Source organism: Apostichopus japonicus, chromosome 16 (assembly GCF_037975245.1).
Source record: "Apostichopus japonicus isolate 1M-3 chromosome 16, ASM3797524v1, whole genome shotgun sequence".
Lineage (NCBI taxonomy): Eukaryota > Metazoa > Echinodermata > Holothuroidea > Aspidochirotida > Stichopodidae > Apostichopus > Apostichopus japonicus.
The window spans coordinates 29006621-29033091 of NC_092576.1; the positions used below are offsets into that span (position 1 = coordinate 29006621).

Consider the following 26471-nt stretch of genomic DNA (forward strand, 5'->3'; position numbering starts at 1 on the left):
CGACTTTACTTGAAAAAAAAACATGTTTCCATTGATGGTTACTATTCACAATCAGAGAACATCTGAACACCACCCGTTTGTTTTTCATTACAGAAACTACATATTGTTCTGTCGTTCACTTCTCTCTTCTTGTATTTTATTTCATAGTTTTGAAGTTGAAGCTCAGAATTGATGTATGCAAACGAAATATCTTCATGGAATACTGTGAAAGTATGTAACTAATTTGAATTCCATATCATGAGAGCGATGTGGTGAAGTAGTTAACGCAGTGGACTTGTGATATAAGGTTTGCAGGTTCGATTGCTGGCCAGATCATTATTGTTGTGTCCTTGGGCAAGGCACTTTATCTCCATTGCCTATCTTCACACAGGTGTATAAATGGCTGACTTACTAGATAACGTGTAAATACAGTTGCGTGCGCTTGTTTGTGGCTGCATCCCTATGGGAAGTCCCTTAGGGACGTAGATGTGGTGTAATGTAGTACCGGGAGGGATTGTTTTAATTAGCACACTTTGGCGAGTGGTGTGACAAGTTACCAATGACCAGTGGTTAATCAAGAGTGTAAATCTTCAGCTTTAACCTTGTTTTGTTTTGTGACTCTAAATAGCTACGGATGTCGAGAGGATGGTCATGTCGTTTGGGCATGCGCATCTGACCCGCTAGGTGACTCAGACGTGGATATATTATTTAAATTTTGTGCTATGACTGAAAGCAAAGTAAATCTTTTAGTTGGCGTATCGTGATATACTCCCACTCTACAAGTGATGTAAATGTGTGGCTTAGAGACATTTCCTTGTTATTCTATATGCTAGTTCTTAATATGTTTCCTACATATATGGTATACATTGTAGGCTGAATGTAAACGAAACGTTTCCTGTTTTGAAATGCTATCATGTATACTGCACTTCCTTCTATGCTAATGATATTACAACAGAAATTACTTTTATACAAACTGTAAATTCACGTATATTCACATCTTAACGATTTCTTGTTTGATCGACATTTTAAGTCCAAGGAAGCAGCAATTGCTCTAGTCATTGACAATAGCAATAAAAGGTACGTTATTAACATTTATTTTTGTTGCTATATTTGGCTTTAGTGTCAATTATATGACATGAAATATGAACAGCATGAAGAAACCAATTCAAGTTTAATCATTTTCTACGTAAAATACAGCGATAGTTGTTTGTCAGTATTGTAAAGTGGTACGTTGAAGTGAGCCAGCAGACATGTCGTAGGCCTAGATGTTATGTGACATGTATATATATATATATATATATATCTATAAATATATATATATCTATATATATATATATAGTTGGTTGGCGTCTATCTTGGCGCAGAGTGCTCTATGTCCGGTGGACACTAGTGGAACACTAGTTGTTACTCAGTTTAACGCGTTGAGCGATCTTCAGACAACAACTAGTGTTCCACTAGTCTCAACAATGTATATATATATATGAATATATATATGTATATATATAGGTGTATGTATATATATATATATATATGTTTATATATATATATATATATATATATATATTTAGGAATTATGAGTTAGTGACGGCTCATAATTGGACAAGGTTAAATGCCAGTGACACTTAAAAATAAGATTATACCAAGATATATACATATATCTTCCACACTCAATCTGTTGTTTTGTCATCCAATTGCCCACTAAATAAATCCCATAACCCATATGCCCCTTAAATTTGTTTATTGATATCAATAGTGCAATATGACATGCTCTGCTCTAACATGTAAATGCTAATGGTTTTGAATTTACAAATGCAATATCTTGTTTCATTATTTAAGAAACAAAATTGAAAGAGAACTCAAAAGAAACAGGAACTCTGCGTCTTTTCCTTAATAACTTACGTTATACAAATATGATATAAAGACAATCTACATGCTGTTTTCCTTTACAAACATTTATGATAAAGATACACTTACTTGTTGTCAGTATATTTTTGCTGGCTTCGTACCAGACGTGTGCCCTTTCGTTCGCTGATGTGGATGACACTAACACGTACTGATTAACGGTTTTGTCTTTGAAAATACTGATTAATATTGATGAAGATTCAACTGGTTACCGTTACTGGTCGTTAGGTGAGTTCAAATGTTGCAAAGTTGAATTAAACTTAAAACGTCGATTATCATTTATCAATCGTCCTCGTGCTGGTATGAAAATATCAACAGAAAACTGAACAGTTTTACCTGATAGTGATTCATCCGCTTGTTATTGTTATTGTGGATGTTTTGTTTACATTACTAACAAAAGATTGAATAATAGCAACTGGAAGTAAATACGAAAAAGGGTAATAGCTTTTGTTAAGAGCAGGAATACAGATATTATAAGATTAATCAACCTTCATTTAGAAGACAGACTTCTAGTGATGAATTGCACAGCCATCGAAAATGGAGCACCTATTTGAAGTTATTGTCTAGTAAGTTGTCAACAATAACAAATAATGACGCGCCCGATACAGTTTGCCTCAGCAAAGAACGTTTGTGAATCCAAAGCCGTCGCACCATCTAACCGATCGTCTCAGCATCTTAGAAGGGAATGCTTAACCACCTCTCCTTTTTAATTTCCTCTTCCTCTATCCTCCCATCTCTTATCATTTCCATCCACATTCACAAGTTACGTCATCTTCTATTTTCTGGCTCACTATTTTAAAAAGAATCGATCAAATAGAGTATTGATTCTATATAATAGTTCCATTGTCGGTTAAAGATAGGCTTATATGCACGGATAATATTTAATTAAAGAGATTACACTGAAACCAAATGATGTAACTACTTAAACAAAAATCGCATTTATGCTACAAAACAATCTAATTATTTGCACTCACAAAAAAATATTGATACACCGAACATTATAGTATTGAACCTCGTTAGAACTAAAGGGATTTGAATAGTTTAGTTTTTAATTTTCAACAATCTAACTTCTTTCTATGACCATGTTCACACGTATGTTTATTGACAGTGTCACGTACATTTTAAGTTTTAATTTGTAAAAATTACCTTTTAAGTGAACCAAATGAAAGTGAAAGCACATCTAGTCATCACAATTCATAGCAAGATTGAAAAGAAGTACCACGTAAGCATTTCGAAAAAAGAATAGGACACTTATTGCAGTGAATTATTAACTATCACTCTTTAAACATTCAGTTTCATATTAAATGGCTTCTACATACAGAAGAGTTTTTGACAAAGTGATATCATTTCCTGGTTTTTATGTGATAGCGCATGGCAAAATGTGGTTCTGGCTCCTGATAATGTCATTTTGCTGCGTTCATGGAACGACAACGACAATGGATGACTCCCTGCAGTATACTCAACTAGATATAAGAAAAGAAAATAGTAAGTTAATCAATATTCACTGTGTTACCATAAATAGTTTAGTACATATATTTTTGGAACACCAGTTTTTGGTTTGATATGTTGGAACCATACATATGAGTACTAGATCATTAATTGTCTAGATCAACAAATTGCGTCAACTGACGAAGAATAACCGACAACGTAAAGCTATTTCATATTTTTAGGGAAAAAATACTCCCTGATGTTTTTCGCAAGCTTCATGACACTATCGAACAGGGCACACTGATGTAGATTGTGGATATGTAAGCTAAATATCCTTTTGTATAATAATGATACATCGAGGTCCAATGTCTATCATATTATAGAATATAAATTATAATAATGCTCCAAAATAATGGATACCCTAGAGTGGATGCAATTTTATTTTCTTTATTAACTGAGCTATCTATTTATGAAAATATTTAAGACTCTCTTGTTTACAGAAAGCAAGATTCATCGTGGTAATCGAGCATTCTTGCACAACTTACATACTTTGCATCGAAATATTTCCTGTTTGATTTAATGTTTTGTGTATTCAACAGGATTAACCGCTTGCGGTACTAATCATACGTGTAACTGTCATCAAACGAAGAAGACATTTTACCTCGTTGATTGTTCGTTTAAAGATTTGAGTGTAATACCAACGTTACCTCACAATGCAACGGAAATGTAAGATTAAAAACAATTATGTACGGGCCCTATTGGTAACTATGTCTTATATAGAAATTGAGAGGTTATATTGTCTCACAAATATTAAAATGTCAATTTTCGATTATCTACATGAATGTTAAACTTATCTGTTTTAGTTTTGGTGATGTTTATGAGGAGTGAAAGTTAGTCACCTGAGCAGGAATACAAATTATGTGCCCCTCCCACATAGACGTCAAATGGTGCATTTTCTTTATTGTTACGAATAATTTTTTTAATTCCCCGACTGATATATGTACGGACAGAAGCAAATCAAGGAATATTAACAGTATATACAGTAGTGTATTCTCCCCCGGGACATTGGTGCCGACTCCAATGTTATGTGGGCGAGGATGGGGGGGTGTCTTGCCGAGGTAAAGAAGTATACGTGGTGCATTCTGAGGCATATTTAGACTGAAGGTAGGTCTATATAGGTAGATTTCAACGCAAGGTTGTGCTAATAAATACTTTGTGTAAGGTGTAAGGCTGTAACTTGAATGTTGTGGTGTACTTCTTTCTAGACTGAAGATTGGAGTGGGGTGCTGTCACCGGCCCCTCGGCACTCCACTGATAACAATGATATTTTTATTTGAATATATGCACAAACTACAATTGTGGCATCCAATGAAGAAGCCATGACAATATCAGATATTGCTCACATTCACTGTGAATTATTAATTGCTTTTTGATATTTAATATTTTTGACAGAGATTTATCGAGTAATAGACTCACTGGCATACCACCTGGAACGTTCCAATGGACAATCAACCTGACATGTTTGTACGCAATCACCAAAGGAACCACTTATTACATTTCTTAATATTATATTAGGTTTTTACAATGTCAATAATCTTTAATATGAAGGAGACAAAAATAACATATGAGACTATAATTTCGAAATATGATACGTTTACACTTATTCCGAAGCAACTTTTCGTTTGGCCTAATTTTATGTTAATTAACGATTTAACAGCTTCCAAAGAGAAGTGAAACATCGCTGCAAATTTTAGAGAGTAATTACAGTATATGACTACAGAATACTACATTGTTAAAACAAGGGAATTAAGTATGATATACATATTTATAATATATATAATAATATATATATATATAATTTATATCCGCATTATGATCTCACGGTTACGGTTTCAATAACTAGGGTTTAGAGTGGATCAAGTTGTTGCTTTTTGTGACAGGTAATTTATTGTATGACTTTTCTACAAATTATCAGCTTTATAATGGAGACTAAACATGTCACAAAAACAAATTCACGCTCTACCAAACATAATTCGTCACATTCTTTGTGAAATAATAATTGCTTTATAATATTTTATTACTGACAGAAATATATCGCGCAACATACTCACTGGCATACCACCTGGAACATTCCAATGGACAGTCAACCTGGCATCTATGTACGCAATTACAACGTGAACCTCGATTACATTGCTTAATATGTCTTTCAGATTGATACCATTACTGTAAATTTTAAATATGAAGGAGATGGAAAAAAATGCAATTTCGAAATGTGTTACGTTTACACTTATTTCGAAGCAACTTTCCGTTTGATGACATTTTATGTTAATTAACGATATAACATCTTTCAAAGAGAAGTGAACAATTCTAGAGAGTCATTATAGTATTTGTAGAAATAATCCTACATGTAAAGTCAGGTAGGAAAGTATGATGGACATATACTATATATCCGCAATATGACATCACGGTCACAGTTTCAAGATCTATGGGTTAATGGGGATCAAGTAGTTGCTTTTGTGCCAAGATATACCTTGTATGACTTTTCTAACAAACTATCGGCTTACAGGGGAGATTACACAAAAACCTCCCTGAACTAATTCACGCTCTACAAACAGAGTATATCTTACGTTCTTACGTATCCTTCCGGTTCCGGTTTAATGAAATCATTGAAACTTCATTGAAACTAGCGCTTCAGTTATGGATAAGTTATTAATTTATTCTATGTTGCTACATAACATTGTGGCAAGTCAAACCGCATGGCAATAAGAACGACCAAAAATGTTAGTATCTCTTATTTTTGGAACTAATGAAAATAGTGCACAATCCTACCACTATTGAGTTTTAAATATATTGTTTTTCAAGTCGGTTATCGGTTACACTCGCAAGCTTTGCTAACGTAATATATTATCAGGCTTTACTCAGCGTGATTTACACTTCCCCTTTTTACCGCAAAATTTAAATATTTGTTGACGAACATGCAAAAGTAGACGTTTTATGAGGTATATGAAACGGTACATAGCCAGTTTATGCGCTTTCACATACCAATAAAATCACTGTGGTTGAGTGGTACAGACTTCGGTCTTTGACACGGTCCGGGATGCGATTCCTACCTTCGCCTGATGAGTTCAAAAAGTTTTGTTTTATTAATTAATGTAAAGATGTGTTACATAACTCGATCAGAGAAATCCCTGCTGGACTATTCTCCGAGAATTGGGACATTTCAAATATGTAAGTGTATAAAAAATTCCTTACATTCAATAGTATTCACATAGTTTTCACAATAAATTCACATAGTTTTCTTATGAAACTAATAAATATTTCAAAAAAAGGCTTTAAGCACTTTTCATCCACGGACAGGATCCAAAAATAAATGTATGCGTGTAACGTCGCTCTCCTGGTATAACTTTTGACTGAGAGAAAAGAGCTCTAAATGAATTCGTTGCCCTTAAAAGACGGATTTTCTACAAATTGTTCTTCATGTTCGATCAATAATATATTAAAGACATGGATCGTTGGTATCTTTTGACGGTATACATACACCATTCTGCTTTTTAATGTATGATTGTAGAACATTAGTATTCCTATCGGATGTTTCTTCCAGAGACTTGTCAAGAAACCGAATCGAGGCTTTATCAGAGGTCTTGCTTGCAAATAATACCAAAATGGGTAGACTGTAAGTTGAAAAAACAGTATTTTTCTTTTACTTTTACTTATACTATATAACCATTTTAAGACATCGTTAAGTACATAATTGACTAGATCCAATAAGACAACACAACATACAGGCTTCCTTGTAAAAGTTGTTCAATCACTGCATAAACATTATAAGGCGGTCACATTTGCACTCACAGAGAAGTTAGTATTTCATATTTTATAAAATAAAAATGCTTTCAACTTTCAGTTAATTAACATATAATACAAATGTCATGATCTTAATCGCACAAAACGGCATGCCATCTGCCGACACACACATATATCGCAATGTTCAAGGCAGTGTTTTACAGATCAAAATGATGTATGGCAGTAGCAATGCCATATGATTTTATAGTATTCTTAGTTCTTGTTTGTACACTCCAGCAAAAGATAAATCGTTTGGTCAAAAAACCCTAATGTAACATACACAGAAACAAAAATGGAGTTACAAAAAAAAAAACACACACTCTACAGTACTAATATCCCCTTCAAAATGCAAAAAACACAAAAATGCATGGCGACCCTGCCTCTGTCCCACCTTCATCAAATACAATATCACAAGCAACGACCCAATATCTTTGTTTCTTTATAATTACTCAATTGATTTAAAAATTCCTTATTCTCGAAGAAGTACCAGAAGGTTTATGTTAAGTTGAACACGTGAAACATGTGTAGGTAAACTCTTTTATGTACTAGATGTGCACATTCTGACATGTTTGATAATCACTGTAATGCAGAAACTTCTATTACTTACTTTTGTCTTTTCTTCTGTCAGAATTATATCCCATAACTTAATCCAAAAAATACCAAGGGAGCTGTTTTGGAATAAACCAAATCTTCGTTATGTGTAAGTTAAATCTTCACTTTAAACATACTCTTTAAATTAAAAATAGTGTTTCGTTGTGGGGTTACGTTTGATGACAAATGGGGTTATGTATCAACATATTTGGAAATGTATTATAAATCAGTCTCGATATTTTAATTTTTTTATTTAACAGTGTTTCATTTTAAAATCGATGAAAAAATAGAGTGATTACAGTTTTTTACAACAGAATACTACAGGTAAAGCCAGACAAGAAAGTAAAGTACCTACCCACCTACCTACACATTTACCTACCTACATATATATCTACCTACCTGTCTGTCTGTCTGTCTGTCTGTCTGTCTATCTGTCTATATCTATCTATATCTCTCTAAATCTATCTATGTCTATCTATATCTATCTTTCTATCTATATATCTCTTTATATCTCTCTTTATATCTCTCCCTATCTACCTATATGTCTATCTGTGTGTATGTTTGTCTGTCTCTCTCTGTCTGTCTATCTATCTATCTCTCTCTCCACCTATCTATTTGTCTGTCTGTTTGTCTGTCTGTCCGTCTATCTCTATCTATGTATATCAATGTATATCTATATATATCTATCTACAACTCTCTCTATCTATCTATCTATCTGTCTGTCTGTCTGTCCGTCCGTCCGTCCGTCCGTCCGTCCGTCCGTCCGTCCGTCCGTCCGTCCGTCCGTCCGTCCGTCCGTCCGTCCGTCCGTCCGTCCGTCCGTCCGTCCGTCCGTCCGTCCGTCCGTCCGTCCGTCCGTCCGTCCGTCCGTCGATCCGTCCGTCCGTCTGTCCATCCATCCATCCATCTATCTATCTATATCTCTATCTATATCTCTCTCTATCTCTCTCTATATATCTCTCTATCTATCTAAAGTTCCTTTTTTATTAAATCTTGGTATACAAACTCAATGATGAATATAATTATAACTTGGGATGATTAAAATACACGAGCATAAATGCTGGTTATAAATATAAACTACTGAGCCCTCTGTTATACATCTGTAGGCTTCGGGAGATACGTCTTTGTAATAACAACAAGTAAACAATATCTGTCTATCTATCCATCCATCCATTCGTCCATCCGTATATGTATCTATATGTATCTATATATATATATATCTATATATATATATATATATACAGCATAGGGAGTGCATATATTTTGCCTCGGGGCCGAGTCAAAGAGACAACCGAGTGGGACGTCTATGCCAAGCCAAATGCTTTTTGGAGTTGGATTTGTGGTCGGAAAACCATGTTTATCGACCAATGAACCATGTTTATCAGTCGAAAGAAAACTTGGAATATCTAATAAAAAACCATGTTTATCGACCGAATAACCATGTTTATCGACCGAATAACCATGTTTATTAACCGAATAAAAATGGTTTGTCACCCGAAAACCATGATTATCGGCAGATAAACATGGTTTTTCTGAGAAAAATGGTTTATCGAACGATAAACATGGATTTTCATTAGATATTCCAAGTTTTTTTCGATTATCCAAGTTTATCGACCGATAAACCATGTTTTTTGCCGAAAATACATGTTTATCGGCAATAAACCATGTCTATCGACCGATAAGCATAGTTTTTGCCGATAAATCATGGTTTATATTTGGCGACTGATGAAAATTTACCGCTACTACTTCCAAAAACAGTACATGTTATATTAGTATATATATATATGATAAATCTTTGGTTCCGAAGCCGCATGTGGGCGCGCCATACCCAAACTTCGTTAGGTCCCGGCCCTATCCATAATTAGGAACAACGAAATATAGCCTCTGTTCCTGTTCATGGTGTGCTCAGGGTTGTATCTCCTGATAATTCTGCGATGGCGCCTTTGCCGAATAAAGACCCTCTGTTGACAATTTCATACACAGACTTTCCAGCTTACTGCGGAATTGTCAACTGTAGTTTTGACTTCTCTTAGCCATTGGACTATTGTAAGTCGTTATATTATGCAGTTAGGCTATTCAATAGAGTAAAAAGGAGTTCCTATTATACTCTATGGCTACTTCCTATGACTTTAAAGGTCTTCTGTATAGACACAACTATAGCACGCTATCGTGGAAAAGTTTCTTGAGATTACGTAATCGACCTGCTTTGGTCGTAAAATGACCTCTTTTTACCAATTAGTTTGCAACGCCTGTCACATATTGTTTCTTGTATGAGGGTCTTTGTGTGAACTCTGTATGATTAACTACACTGTAGACATGAACATAATTCTACACAGTGTTTACTCAAAGAACCTAATGATGTTGAGAAGCTATGCGGGCTAATTGTACAGTCTAGAACTTTAAAGGTTGATTTACGACCGTGGCAGGTCGATTACGTAATTACAAAACTTTCCTAGCTATAGTGTGCTATAATTGGGACCAATAAAGAAGATCTTTAAGTCTCCATTGAAGGCTAACAGCTGAGTAAGGCTATCGTGTTATGGTTAATCATATTGTTGCTAATTATATTTTGGCTTGAACATAGGTTCTGTCTCCGACTGAGTAAACGTTTCACTGTTCAGACTAGGGGCCTGTAGCAATTACTTACTATAGGTTACAATACGTTACTATAGGCCCATACACTATCAAAGATTCGCCCTGTATTTGGGAAACTTTGACGACTCTTTTACCCCCAGAGCTCCTGAAAGATCAGTAGCAATACCACTACTTAGCCCTAGGCCAAGAATTCCAGGTGTAACACTGCCGGAAATTTTCCCTCTATAACAACACTTTTTCTTAGGGAATATTCACCTTCACCGCCCTGAAATTTCACCCTGCCCGGGCCTACCCAGACACAGCATATATTCTGTGGTATCGATTGACATTCTATAAAATTATGTTTGAAACATGTCAATTGATATTCAACTCATGGGTCAGCCCGAAATTCATAAGGACTATTAGTCATAAGGGTCATTGTTCATAAGGTTCTTTATTCATAACGTGCATTTTTTCGAAAAAGGTTCGATATCCATAATCGGGAACAAAGTTCGTTATTCATAAAAAAAAAGGGGTCATTGTTCAAAAGGTCCGTTATTCATAATCGAAAAAAGGGTTCGATGTTCATAATAGCAAAAAAGGTCGGTTATTCATGATCGGAAAAAAAGTTCGATATTCATTATAGCAAAAGAGGTCCGTTTTTTATAATTGGAAAAAGGTTCGATGTTCATAATAGCAAAAAAGTCCATTTATCATAATCGGAAAAAGATCCAGTATTCATACAGTAATAATAGCAACAACAAAAAAACAGGGCGGGCGACCCTCCCCCTTCCCCCAAAACTTCCAGTGGGTACCTCAACTTTTGGGCAGTGGGATGCAGGGGAAATGGGGCGTGACGACCCCGCTCTGTTGCGAACAAGATTTAGAACAAACTCTTGCACTTGTTCACGCCATGTTAACAATAATCGACACTCGAACTTACCGATGGTTATATAACCTCCATGGTGATTGCTGAAGTAGCGGATTTAGCTTGTGTCGTGAGATCGGTGTCAGATCGATGACGGTGTACTAAGCCTATGCGTTGCCGATTATTATTCCGCACTTGTCCATGTGAGGATTGTGCGGGACCGTAGCTATGTTTTTACGCGAAAAACATGGTTTATCGGCAATAAACATGGTAATTGGCGATAGACATGGTTTATCGGTCGATAAAGAGGGTTTTTCGATCGAAAAACATGGTTTATCGGTCGATAAACATGGTTTTTCGACAGATAAACCATGTTTTTTGATTTATTGTGCAATTGGCTTGCCATAAACGTCTGAAGTGAATAATGTAGCCGTGATGGACTCCAAAATGATGACAAGATTCGTATATACTGATGATATTAAAGTTAATTAAGACATGCATGTGAAAAGATATAATGTAGTATATCTATATATATATTTATATATATATATATATATATATATATCTATCTTAACCTATCTTAACCTATCTTAATCTATCTTAATCTATCTAAACCTATCTAAACCTATCTTAATCTATCTAAACCTATCTTAATCTATCTTAATCTATCTTAATCTATCTTAATCTATCTTAACCTATCTTAACCTATCACTATCTATCACTATCTATCACTATCTATCACTATCTATCACTATCTATCACCATCTATCACCATATATCACCATCTATAACCATCTATCACCATCTATCACCATCTATCACCATCTATCACCATCTATCACCATCTATCACCATCTATCACCATCTATCACCATCTATCACCATCTATCACCATCTATCACCATCTATCACCATCTATCACCATCTATCACCATCTATCACCATCTATCACCATCTATCACCATCTATCACTATCTATCACTATCTATCACTATCTATCACTATCTATCTATATATGTATCTATATATGTATCTATATATGTATCTATATATCCAAACTTCCGCATATGGAATGCAGCTTTCTTGATAAAAACTTCGATTGATCAAGAGGGAGCTTTAAAAGAAAACGTATGTTTGAAAAACTGTTGTTCATCTATATATTAAATATATTGAAGATCTGGATCATTGGGACCTTATTAAGGTTTACATACATCAGTCTGCTTTGTATCATTCAGAGACTTGTCAGGAAACCGACTCGAAACTTTACCAACGGCCTTGTTGTCAAATAAGACCAAAATGGAACGACTGTAAGTTGCAAAAGAGTATTCTTATTTTACTTACACTATATAACCACTATAAGACATCGTTTAGTCAATAATTGACTAGATCCATCAAGAAAAACAAAGCAATTAAGGCTTCCTATTAAAAGTTGTTCAATCACATTGCAAAACATAAATGATCTTAAAAAAGCGCTTTCATCTTATTATTATGTAATATAAAGGTCATGCTTTTCAACGCATAAATAGGTTTTCCATTTGCCAACACACAGATATAATATTGTTCAAAGCAATGTTTTACTTAACAATAATTTATCTCTGGTACTGGCAATTTCAATTGACTTTATAGTGCATTAGACATTTGTTTCATTTGGGCACTTGTTAAGCACTTACCTTGTTTTGTGATATGAAATTGTATTATCGTACTTGTTCCTTTTTATTATTACCTGTCAGGCCCTGGTGATAGTATGTGCTGCCATAAGACGTACGTTAATCTTACATTTGCTATACTGACACTAACATGTGGGATTTGATTTCTTATTATCTGCTGAGCTCTTGCTCTTGCGATAAAATCCCATTAAATTAGTTTTCTCTATTTCAATACAGATACTTATCAGATAACTTACTAACTGACATACCCCTTGGATTTTTCGAGTCGACGCCGAACATATCAAACCTGTAAGTTTTGTGATGTAATTTTGTTTCAGTCGAGTTGGACTAAACAGATACGTGTTGTCGAGGCATTGGATCTTAGTGGTAAACTGGCTAGAGACGGCTCTTTTAACTGAGATCTCTTTCATTTTTGCAGAACATAGTTCTCATGAAATTACATGCATTACCAAAAAAACAGCAGTCTACAGTACGTTTAAAGCACAGCACTATGCTATTGGAGTATATTAGTGGCAAAGGGCAACATTGTTTTCCAGAAGGTTAAATACTTAAACAAAAATAATACTAACGCATTACACAAAGATACAGTATAACTACAGTCCGACAAAAGTGGACGACTTTAATATTTTAGCACACCTTCAGGCGGAATGTCCGTCAATTCTTTGACCCCAGTATTCTCTCTCAGTTGCTTACATTTTCCCATGTAACACTTTTGTGAGCATATACGTCACCATCTCCTCCGTTCTGCATTACTCAAGTTTCAAATTTCCGCTTTGAACTTGTTGGCGGATAAAATGGTATTCAATGTGTATGTGCTTGACTCTTCAATAAATCTGCGGATATTTCGCTTTGTGAATAGAAGTCTGGTTATCTTCAAAGATGACGGTAGCAGAGGTAGGTTCACTTAGTTAATGGGTGTTCAATCTCCGCAACAAGACTGCTCCTTGTGCGGCATTTGCCAATGTAATGGTTTCGGTTTCGTTTTGCTCTTTCAACTGACTGCAGTTCTGGTCATTTGGAACAAATAACCTGAGGGTGACTTTCAGTATTCCATATCTCCTGTCCAGTAATCATCTGAGAATCCAACAAAGTCTTTTGAGCCATCTTTTCTCTATATTGGGCCACATTTTAGGTACCTTTAGGATAACACATCATGCGTTGATGGCAGTTAAGTGCTGCTAGGTTAGATTGGCTTTTTAAGAAGTCACCTCTAATGCAGCTTCATTTAATTCTGCAATGCTAAGCTATGACAGTTTGAACTGATTCAAACCTAATCACTGGGGAAAGGTTTTCGTCATAAATGATTCCAAACTTCTGAGAGATCCGTTGTGCCTCGAGTCGAGCTTTGTACCATTCACCAGCCTTGACTTAGAAGAACCACTTGCTGCCAACTCCCTTTCGATCCATTTATATCGACTCCACCAATTTCCAGATATCGTTGTCATATAGAGATTTGATCTCCTTTGCCATGGTACTCTGTCAATTAGACTCATTTGGGCTTCTGTTAAAGTAATTGGCTCATTCAACATATCGTCTGCAAGGGTAACCCATTCCCCATAACGACTACGTTGTCCTTTTTCCCTTCTGATTGTCGTAACTGTGAGTCTACATCATCAGCAACTGGTTCTTTTTCAATGGAAGAATCGATAGATACGTATCGCTTTTTCGTCGCACTGATCGGGTTCCTTTGCGACCACACAGCTTAATTCATTGAACATAATATTTCAAAGTAAAATAAAACTGTTAGCAAACTGCTTATCCACTAAAGAGCCTGTGTAGGAGAGTGTGTACCAGAAAGTTGGCCTGACGTTTCGATCCATCAGGATCTTCTTCAAAGGCTAAATGACAAGTAACAGTAACAGAAGGGACAAAAACACGCACAGAATACACACAGGTTAACGGGCATGGTGAACAAAAAGAGATAGAGGTAAGGGAATTACCAGACAAGGGATGGAGAGAAGAAAGAATGTTACCAACAGGGGAAGAGGAGAAGTAGGAAATAAACAGTAAAGGGACAAAGAGAGGATTAAGGGAAGGGGTAGGGAATAAACTGTAGAAGGATAAAGACAGAAAGATGTGGAGAAAAAGGGTGGAAGAGAGCTATGAGAAGAGGAGTGAAAGGGGGGAACAAGGGGAGGAGGAGTGGGGGAACAGAGGAAAAGTTGGTCATGTCCTTCATGACAAACTAACATAATGCTTCGACTGCAAAACTCCGGACGTTGAGGATCATACAGCCGATATCCATTTGTCTCTGTTCTACAGTCCCGATGAATACCCTTCCTTGGCCTTGAGTCAAGTTTCTGTCTCTCTCTCTCATCTTTGGCTACATGAGCTTAATTGGTGTCATTCCTTCAACTGCTTTTGTTGGACTTCGGTTTCTCAAGTAAGCAGTAGTTGGCAAGGCTTCTGCCTAAAGTTTTTGTGGCAGTTTTGAGTCGGCCAACATTGATGTCACTGTCTCAACCATCGTGCGATTCATCCGTTCAGCAGCACCATTTTGCTCAGGTGTTGTTAGTACAATTAGGTCGATCTGTTTGCAGGTGTATTCACCTCCATTGTCCGAGCGTAGGACTTTCGGTTTGTGACGACCCACACCAACACATATTGAGTGCTGTCATCAATAAAAATCAGCAAATATTTAGCTCCGCTCACAGACTGGATATTCATCTTACCACACACATGTAGCAAACCAAGTGGCTACCCTGTCCATTTACCAGTGTTGGTTGGAAACTGACACTAGTGGTGGTTTCCTTCTGCACATGGCTCGCAGAAATCAATGTCTATTGATGAACCGTTGTTGAAAACAATGAACCAAGTTGTCCTTGGCTAACTTTTGCAGATATAGTGCCCCCTGCAGGTAACTAAAGCAACGGGGCCAGGTTATTTTACTTTGTCATCTGACGTTCATTCTTAGCTTTTTTCATCATTTGATGATAGGCGTGACAATCTAGATAGTAAAAGTTTTTTACCGTAGTTGCCTCAAAAACAAATTTTTGTTTTCCATCCAATTGTTCACAACCAGCGTCAGTGAATCTGGTCATCTTACACGATTATGTTGCTTTTGATACTCTGAGCAGGTTAAAGACAGTTTCGGCACGTGCAACACATCTTGTAGTTTTCACTTCGTTCTTTTGCCTTTTGTCTTAACGGTTAACTGGCTAGAGGCGACTCTGTTAACTGAGTTCTCTTGACTTTTACGAAACTTTGTTCTCATGAAATTACAGGCATACAACTTTCTCAGCAAGCTCCAGTGCGTATAGCGCAAAGCGCTTAGACATTAGAGTAAATATATCAAGTGTTACTCAGTATCTTGCGGATTCACATACTTAACATAAATATCACTAATGTATAACAGAAAGACACAGTATAAATAAACCGACTGAAGTGGACAACTTTAATGTTTGAAAAATATGTAAAGCAAAACAAATGGAATAACACTCATCATACTCGCAACGTAAATTGATTAAGCTGAGCGAGATCTTTCATTTGTCGAGCCATACGAACTTTTGAAGACGTTTTGTGACGTAAAGATACATTAATTACTATTCCAAGCAATGTTGATTGAAAAGGTCATCCCATTCCCAAATGTTTCTGCAATAACTAGTACCTTGTTTTGCCACAATTTTCACAGTTGACGGCTGACCAATGACTTTGGATATGATGGTAAATTGATACAGTGGTATGTGATACTTTGGAGAACCTTCCACAGATTTAAGAGTAGCAACTCGTCTCTTTCTGATACTGTTGCCGTTATTAATCCCAATATCTACAGGACAATGTCTAAACCCTTTGTGATTACTTTTAAATGTTATTTCGTTCTCCTCAGCATTCTTGCTAACAATAAATTACATCACGTTCATCAACGCTTCTTTAACGGACTACACAAAGTTTCTTTCTTGTGAGTAGCATTTTTCAGCTGAAGGTCTATTGATCTTGTTCATGTGAAGTAAAGCTGGGCTGGTTTTTCTTTATAGTGTATGAAATAGTAGTGATTTTATATGATTGCGTTGCTTTCAAGTGATAAACTTATATCTATGCTATACCATGAATATGGTTTCTTAGTTTGTTGATGATTAACAACATTTTATATTACCCGCTAAGTGTGGTGATAATATGAAAATAGACCATAACATAGAAACTGCTTCATTTCATTGAATTCTTCAAATCATTCATACAAATTTAGGAAAATATTTTCATTTCACGGTACTTTCATACAAAGATTTCCAAGTGCCATATAACGTATGGTGTTGAATTCCGGGTCATATCCGGATAAACCGGTCACAACAAATTTTGTCACAAATTACTTTTAATCGTAGCGAATGATAAATTCTACAAATGTTGTGTAAAAGGCAGGAACAAAAAACTGTTTCCAAAACAAAATGTTATATTTCCTGTTAATGTGCTGAATATTTATATCATTGATCATACAATTTTTTCTAAGTTTGGCCGATGACAAAACAAACTTTATATTAACTGCTACGTGTGGTGATATTATGAAAATAGACTATCACACAGAAAGTGCTTCATCTCATTCAAATCTTCACATCATATATACAAGTTTACGACGGTATTTAAATTCCACTTTACTTATTACAATGATGTTCAAATGTCATGTAACGTATGGTCCGTGTCATAGTCGGGTAAACCGGGTCACTACAAATATATTCACAAATCAATTGTAATCTTAGCGAATGGCAAACTTGTAAAATTGTTGTACAAAAAACAAAGATAATGAAACTTTTTCCCAAAACATCTCTTGCAGGTCACTCTCAGGAAACAGCATTCGTCAACTGCCGGCAAATCTCTTTAGTAATATAACCCTCAGTTATTGCATGTGAATAATTTTCATAATTCTAAATAGTAATCTGTAAGTATATGTTTTATAAAGAAAGCAGTAAGTAGTGAAGTTTTGAACATTTCATGCAGATGTATGTTCTACCAGAGAGTTTAAAGTTCCATAGTCCAGCTTCTTAGGTGTATAAGAACCAGAAAAAACATTTTATAGCTCTCCTCTTAACCAAAGAACATCCTACGCACCTTTTATTGAATGTAATACAATGTTAAAGAAAGGTAGTATTTTCCCCTTTTACCACCGACATTGGTAACAGTGTGCCAATTTCATAAAGAAATGTCAATATATTTCAACGAAAATAAGATTAAGAATGTTTGTATGTACTTTTACATTAATTCCTTGTGTTTGTCGCATATTCTCATTGTGGAGTGAGAGGTTTTAGATAAAGCCAAATCAGATGGTACACATTCAAATCCTACTCCCTTGAATTTATCAGTCGTTTGTTTTGACACATAGATTTGTTGATCTATTTTCTTGCTCATTTGTCTTATTTATCAGTCGTTATTTTCCTCTTACACATGTTAAAGCTCCTTTTCTCTGTACTTGCTATTCTATCATACGCTACAGAGATCTTGCAAACAACAGTTTAACAAAAATACCGTTCGGGCTGTTCAATTCTAGCCATACGAAACACGGTGCGCAGTTCCTGCTCTTGCAACGGAATAACCTCAACCGTGTACGAAATGGATTATTCCATGGATTAAGTAAACTACGCAATATGTGAGTAACATACCTTACTATTTGTAGATGGCCAGGTGTATTTTTTTGGTGTGTGTTTTGGCTTATAGTCTCATATTATACGTAACCTATCAATCCGTTTAACACTTGTATCCTACTTTCGGTTTAAGATTTCTCAATAACAACAAAATCAGTGAAGTGGAGAAGAATACTTTTGCAGACATGACTATTAAAAACATGTAAGTCAGAACTTTGTTGTATTCATAAATCAATTCAAACAAGTTATTTTTATTCTCTTTTCCTTTTCCCGTCATGAGAACATAGATAAACGACAATAAACAAACTTTCATTTTATTTCAAAGCTACCTCTTTAACAACAAAATCACAAAACTCAACAACAGTTTATTCACGAGAAGATTAAAGAAGACGAGAACGAAAACCTCTCTGTGAGTACCAGCAGAATGTTAATTGTTGTTTATCAAGTTGTCATCGTTCTTGATTTTGAAATATTGTGGTAAAGGGGGTGGGAAGGGGATTGGGGGATGAATGGGAGGGAGAGGGAAGCAAATTCAACATTCCGCGACTGAGTTCTGGAGGGGATTGAACCTTTATATGAGGGCATTGAACGGCACCGGCTATAACCGACTTTCACATAGGTAATAGTCTAGCCTATATCAATATCTCTGAATGTCAGGTAGTGTAATTAAATACCGTACTCTGTAAAAGGCTGCAAAAAAAGTGGAGTGTGCACCCATATCAATCGTCTAATTTTACCAGCTGAATTAAAAAAATTTCCGATTGGACATTTCCCCCGAATGACAATCAGAGGGAATGGCCACATCATTTAACCTATCCACCATCCTCCTTATGCTGATCATAATGACAACAGTAAATTTCGTAAATGAATAGGATGTACAAAATTGTAGACTGATGTTTCATTGTTTTTTTCTCTTTTTCATCCGAATAGTCAGAAACCATGCAAATATGTTTAATTTTGTTAGCTTTGCGTCATTTCTCTTTCTGTGTTTTTGACCATCAAAGACATCTTTACAAAAACCCTCTTGAATACATCTCAGCGAATGCTCTCGAAAGTATGCCCAGTCACGTGACACTGTAAGTTAAGAAGTGGCGTTTCTTTTACATCCATTAAAACATTGTAACTTTTGTTCAATCTATCTAAGCCATTGTTTATTTTCACAGCCATGTCATATATTAACATATTTGATCTCCCTTGTCCCTTAGCCTGTAAATAGAAATGTGTGTTCGGAAGATTTATGTTGCTTTGTTACACTTTAAAATTTATGTTAAATGTCCTCGTTTCTTTGAATAATGCGTTCATTCTCCAATACCGATCAAACGTAAATCATAAAATATCAATCTATAAATATAAAAATATAGTGTTTCATACCACAACGGAGTATAATCTCACGGAAATAGCTTTGGCAATACATGATAGCAACATTGTCTATACATTACTTGGTCCTTCAAGATTCAACAATAACAGATAATAACTCACAGAAAATATGTTTGCATCATTATTATTCCGTACAGACTGCTTAGCTGTGGTAACCTAAAGTCTCTGCCGATGTCAAACAGAAGTATAAACAGGTATTAAAATAAACAAAGCCAAAACAACTGGGGAGGAAATTTTTCATGACGTTTAAAATAAAATGTTCTGCTTATCACCAAATGGGAGCGAGGCAGACGTGTAATCAGGAATCTAAGATACATAAACTGTTACTCCTCTTTCCGTTATATATTTGTCTACATGTAATTCGCTGCGTGAGAGCTAGATATTCCTGAAAATGTTACATATATATTTGTAAAAAATGGCGTGGTTGTTCGTGAATATCGGTGTATATCCAAACAGTCTACAAAATATCAGCTAAAGCATACAGTCCTCATTACACGATCCATGGCAAATTTGAACTTTTTTTTCTTCAAAAGTGAATGCGTCACCAGCAGTTTTGTCCCTACACTGAAGTATAAGACGTATAGATATACATTCTATGATGTCCTAAGATACCAAGGCTTTAACTGCACACGGAACTCTACAACAGTTATATGTCAACCATGTACACCTGGTAGCTATGGCAACGAAAGTGGTCAATGTACTCCTTGTCCTGCAGGTGAGTGAGGTCTTAATGAACTGATTAAGTATAGCAGTAGCGTGTACAGGCTTTCCCAAAAAAAGAGGGGGATATACACTCTCCGACTGGAATCATTAGAGGGGAATGACCGACTTAACAAAGAACAGGTGTAACCTCGGGCCGCTGAAACAAATTCACAAGGGGGTGGTATATTGGTCCTCCGCCAAAACAAAATTGATGTTTAAAGGTCAAATGCTGCAAACTGGGTCTTATTTAATTACAAATGAGGTATATAATCATTTAGGTCAACAACTTCTACGAGAACAAAAGTACATGGTGTCGACTATAGAAGCATATTAAAGTATGACACTATATTATGTCATAGCTTAAACCTCCGTTGGAATTACATATATTGTTTATACTTATCAGTAGCCTTCTTTTGCTCATATAGGTGGATTTTATCAAGATGATATCGGAACAAATTCGTGCAGTCACTGTCATAACGGTAGCTTTGTTAAAAATGGAAATGGCTCGTCAGCAATGCAGTGCATATTGTGTCCAGAAGGAACTAAACAAAGTACTTTCGCTGGATACCGAGCCTGTCCCTGCAAAGAGAACTACACTCGCTTACATCGATTCGAGAAATGCTCAGTATGTCTAGAAGAAGGACTGAACTGTTCTCAAGATTACAAGGCTCTTTTACCTGGCTATTATTGGAATTGGACTTTTCCAAATGCAAGTTTAATGGAATATTCTAATTTTGTACTGAATCTACAAACTGAAAATGTACATTATGATCAATCCACCGTTGAATATAAGCAATTGATTCCCAGAGTATTTGCTTGTTCAAGACCTGAAAATTGTGTGAATAATAACAGTCATGAAGTTGATGGAATAGCTGGTTCATGCGCGGTGGGTTATAGAGGATGGCTCTGTAGTAAGTGCGTGAAGGAATTTCATTCTGTCTTAGGGTTTTGCCTTCCGTGTCCAAATATTGTGTGGGTTTTTTTTGAAATCAGTATGACTGTTTGTATTTTCATCATATTCCTAGTGTTTCTGATCATGAATAGCAAGAAGCAGAATCGTCCAGAAGATGGGAGAACCATAGCAGACATTGTATCATCTAGAGTCAAAATTGTTCTAGGTTTTTATCAGGTTGTTGGTGAGCTATTCGAGACATTTCACAGTGTCACTTGGGCTAGAGTGTTACATTTTGTTGGAGAATGGATTTCGGTACTTCAATTTAACATATTGAGGTTGATTGTGAAACCACATTGCTTACACGAGAAGCTATCATTGGATCCTAAGCTCCAATTTAAAATCGCTCTCTTGTTTCCACTTGTTGTAATTCTGATATCGTTTGTTTGTAAACAAATTTTGAGAGTCTATTTCAAGTACAGAAAACGCTACGATGCGCATAATCTAAAACTTAGGCTTGCCCAAATGAGATCTGCACTATCAACGTGTGTCGTGTTAATTTTGTTTGTGACATATCCAGCAACTTGTGACATCATATTCAGTTTGTACCCTGGTGCCTGCGATACATTTGCGGTTTTCAAAGGAAACGATATTTCAATCACTCTGCTTCGAGCTGATTATGACATTGTATGTAGTGATCTCCTCTATTACCATATATTTGCTTTTCTTGCCACTCTTCTCTATGTTATATCTTTTCCTGTATTGCTCTTACTTTTTTTGAGCAAATATATTAAGAGACAGCGTGATAACGAACATATTTCAGAACCAGACACAAACCACTTACTCAACAGTGAAGATAACTTAATAAGCAAGGCTATCGCATTTAGCAGTAGTGAGCATAACGAAGAAACTAATGCCATCCCCGTGTGGCTGAACTTTCTCTGTAAGAATTTCAAGCCGAGATTTTGGTTTTGGGAAATTCTGGAACTTGCCAGGAAGGTTACACAGACAATGTTGATTACATTACTAGGATGGGATGATCCACTGACCAAGTTAATTACTATCGGTGTGTCTGTATTGTTCCTCACACTCCACGTAAGGTTTTCACCAATGAAGAGCCCTTTTGAACAACGATTACAGGTGAGTTTTGTCCATAATAGTAAGCGATGTACTTGTAACAATGGCCTTATGTTTACTCATTAATGCCATAGTGTTATATACCTATACTCAAGAATGAAAATCGTTGTTCGTAAATACATCGGCTTTGTCCTGTTGGCGAAAGTTGCTTTCACTTCAGTTATATGATTGATAAAACAGCAGCTGCAACTAACTTTAAATGCAAGTGATTAATTTTCAGTTCAAAAATTGCTCCCGGAACTCCCATATTAGGGTCTATTATAGCAACATAGGATTCGCCATTTATGTTAGTGATATAGAAAGTAGTTATCGTTAAGTTGAATTTGAAACTACCCTCATTTGACCTACCATGACCACTTTTGAGTGATCACGTGACCGCTTCTGCTGTGACGAGTTCAATCATTTCTGATTTTCGGGTATTGCATGAGATTACAAAGTCTAAGGATCATGTAACATATGCTTCTAGTAAAACGGCTTCTTGCCTATCAAAAGGAATAAATAGAATACAAACGGTAGCAAGTTTGCACATCTAAAGTAAATTATGTTCTTTTATTTCCAAATATATATTTCCTGCTTTCAGCTCTTTTCCCTCGCTGTGATTTTTGTCAACGTTCTGTTCTCTGCTGTTCCTGTGTCCAGTGACTACGGAAATTACATATCAATCGGTATTGTAACGTTAGACGCGGCCATTATAGTTATTGTTTCAGGTAAGGCTGTTCTCAGTACAAAGTGGGAAACAATATTCTAGATCTTTGTTTAGAAAACGTACGTCATTAACGTTATTAGTATCGTATGTTTTTAAGTAAATCTGAGCACATCTTCATCAACAGTAATAAACTTCTGTATATTCAGATTTTAATATCACTGTTAGTTTACGATTGAAAGCCATAACTTGTTGCATAGCTGTCAATTAATACCGTAATTATTATAAACTAACTTATTTTAAGTAACAGAAGTGCACTTTATGGATCCGATATTATTTTAATGGAAAGAATGCTGGTCGTTGTTGTAAATGGAAAACACTCAGCAAACTTTGAACGAATATCTTTTAACATATAATTCTAAACGACATTAATCTTGTATCCTCCATAATAGTGTCACATGGAGAAACTATTAGTGAAGTTAACATACAAACCAACAGTTATAATTCTTGATTATCGAGAATACACTTTAAATTACAGCCATTTATATGAAAATGCCAATCACGAAAGTTTTATTTGCATGATGTAACATTAAGAATGTAGTAAAAATAGTTTATATTAAGTGTTTCTTTTGAAGAGACCTTCGAACCATTTAACAAATTAAAATGTATGGGTTTTTGGTGGACACAACCTTGTAATATTATACGTTATGGTTGCATGTTATCTGATAAACAAGGGCAAAATCAGCTCAACTTGAAGACTAGTGAATGAAGAGTGCTATCTTGGTTGCTCAAACAGCCTCAATTAAATTATTTCTCATGAAATACTGACCGCAGTTTCAATATGTTTGGAATCGAAAATTTATCACACGGGCGAACGTTGTATTATCTTCTTTGATGACAATTTCCCAATGATGTTAAGTTGTTGGTTTTGTTTCCTGTCAATTTTGACAGACTTGCAAGTTGCTTGAGATCGATGGCTTTTCAAGTTTATTTGTTTATTCTCTAGAAAGCGAACTATATTGTTTTTTCTCTCATTTGAATTACAGGTGAGGCAATACTTCCTGCGTGCTGTTACATCAAAAGACGGTGTCAAAGAAACTACATCGATTACTTTTCCATGTGATAATGAATTGGTTCCCATCTTCACATCTAAAATGTCGGCTTTAAGAGCGATATGAATTTTTCTTCATTTCAAGTCTTGGAATATTGACCTGACGAAGGAGTTTGTGATGTTTATTGATGTAAAATAACATATCTTACAGAATTGGCACCGTATAAGCTATTTTTAAACAGTTAACTGTGTATATTTTTCAAGTCTCATTGCGCTGAGTAAACACGCAACCTTATTAACAAGACATTTTACTGTTTCTTGGATAAATCCCGCGGCAGCAAATATGAAACGTAGCCTACTAAAATAGTGAACAGTGCTAATTATCTTGTCTTGTTTCTTTTCGTTGAACTCATTTTGACAGTAGTTAATACTTTGTTTATGGTGACACTGGGGTTATATTATGGTCATTTTGTATCTGTTTTTGAAATTTTATTATTTCTCCAAAAGTGAAAACGCAGAATGCTGTACATGAAAGAGCTACTCATTATATATATTCGCTTCATCTCGATAAATGACATAAGGAATATGAAGCAAAATGGTCTCCGATTATGTGTTGTAGAAAAATCAACGTATGCTGTTGGTTCATCTGAATAGCTTTGATGTAAAGATTGTTTAAAGAACAACTAATGTAGGAGTTCCTCTGTTAAGAATTGTTAATAACAACGGTCGCTACGTCATGGTATGTTACATTTGCATGCATTTCGTGGTCAGTGATTATATTGTAAAAGAAAGTATAACGTAATAATACGCTTCTAAATTTTTTTTATCCTTATGAAGATGGACCTAGCTATTCTCTGTCTTTTTCTTGTAATTACATATTTTTCGTAACACACTGTATCACAGAACAAAAAGTAAAAAAAAACAGTTAAATTATATAAAGCTACAAATTTAACAGTATTTTGTGCGGTTCCGTACTGGATTAACCAGAAGAATGAAGAAGTATAAATAAACAAAATGGTATTGCACTATTTCCGTACCTGTTTGTCTTATACTTAATTTCCTGATAGGGTTTGGGGTTTCTTTAGGACATGCCAAGCATGTTATGGGTAGCAGGGAACAGCTTGGCATATCTATCAGACTTAGTACATCCAATGGAGAAATTGGAACAAAGTTCAACTCGCCTATTTGCCAGCGACTGGAGATCGGTGAGTTCCAAAGCCTTGGTGTACGAATTGTAGTTGGCAGCTATAACGACATGTTCATCTCTGGTTACGCTCAATCAGTTGGCCTGAACATCAGTAATACCACCATGCCACACAGGAGTAGCTATTCCACAACAGGGCGAACATAAGCTTTACACACCGACACCAAATCTTCGATGGGAACCCCAACCCATTTAGTATATATAATCAACGACTGCCCTTAAAGACCATGTTGTTGACCTGTGTTTCCCAGCCCAGATCCGACTGTACCCTCAGTCCCAGAATATTGGTCTCAACCACATCTTCAAGTTAGTTACCGCCAGTCATAAGCGTATGTAGTATAGGAGGCTGCCTTTTAAAGCAGGAGCTTAAATTTCGAAGGATGGAGCTCGAGGTGATTATTAGTAGCCCATATATCAAGATTGTGAACTTCCTGACCAATCTGGCTTGGCTGAGTAGCCAGTCGAACCTGCGGTAGGCTCACATCATCGACATACTTAAAACAGTGGGAACTAGCCTTTTCTAAAGCATTATTTATTATACCAACGAATATCAGTGGTCCCAACTTTGTTCCCTGTGGTACACCACAATAAAGTGTTTCCCATGTTGAGATGGCAGAATGGTATTTTACGCTTTGCCGACGAGAGGTGAGAAATCAGTTATCGAAGGTACAACTTCCCCATAACACTTAACTCATACAATCTGTTGATAGCTAAGGTATGGTCTACGCAGACCAAATGCAGGCCTGCTCTGACTTGCAATAGAGTAAAACATCCATTAACCACGTGACAAGTGTCACTGTCATCATGTTGAACCTGTCATCCTATATCGTGGTTTGTATGCTTACCTAATGTATTTAATCAAACAGTTAAAGCTTGTTTTCCCCGTTGTATTAAAGAAACAATGGAGTGTTTTTGAATTATCTTTGGTAATGATAAATTATTGAATTCATCATCACTAACATGCAGTTTTCTATAATTCATTTGTGTTATCGTACATACAAACATTAGTTTTACTCACGGACTAACAGTGACTGGTATTTTAAACTAAG

General features: G+C 35.7%; 1 protein-coding gene across 10 annotated transcripts; it reads left to right on the forward strand.

The window, feature by feature from the left end:
- Positions 1-421: 421 nt before the first annotated feature.
- Positions 422-25192, forward strand: LOC139982905 (uncharacterized). 10 transcript variants are annotated; one of them, XM_071996082.1, is made up of 21 exons: positions 422-1056; positions 1944-2109; positions 3250-3366; positions 3909-4035; positions 4762-4833; positions 5397-5468; positions 6911-6982; positions 7778-7849; positions 12418-12489; positions 13066-13137; positions 16676-16747; positions 17612-17683; positions 18269-18421; positions 18550-18618; positions 18742-18825; positions 19421-19492; positions 19931-19987; positions 20327-20508; positions 20921-22527; positions 23105-23231; positions 24214-25190. In XM_071996082.1, the coding sequence occupies exons 3-21, from the start codon at positions 3261-3263 to the stop codon at positions 24288-24290; spliced, it is 3237 nt and encodes a 1078-aa protein (XP_071852183.1). In that variant the 5' UTR covers positions 422-1056; positions 1944-2109; positions 3250-3260; the 3' UTR covers positions 24291-25190. The 10 variants fall into 10 exon arrangements, with proteins under 10 accessions (XP_071852183.1, XP_071852184.1, XP_071852185.1 ...); XM_071996083.1 differs by having other exon boundaries at positions 1964-2109; XM_071996084.1 differs by having other exon boundaries at positions 1989-2109.
- The last annotated feature ends 1279 nt before the right edge of the window (positions 25193-26471 follow it).

Bases quoted from the DNA above. Each gene is read 5' to 3' on its own strand.
- LOC139982905 (XM_071996078.1), top strand. From the start codon at position 3,186: ATGGCTTCTACATACAGAAGAGTTTTTGACAAAGTGATATCATTTCCT. The intron at 13,138-16,675 runs GTAAGTTTTGTG...CGTTCTCCTCAG, and splicing joins ACGCCGAACATATCAAACCT to CATTCTTGCTAACAATAAAT. The intron at 16,748-17,611 runs GTGAGTAGCATT...CATCTCTTGCAG, and splicing joins CTACACAAAGTTTCTTTCTT to GTCACTCTCAGGAAACAGCA.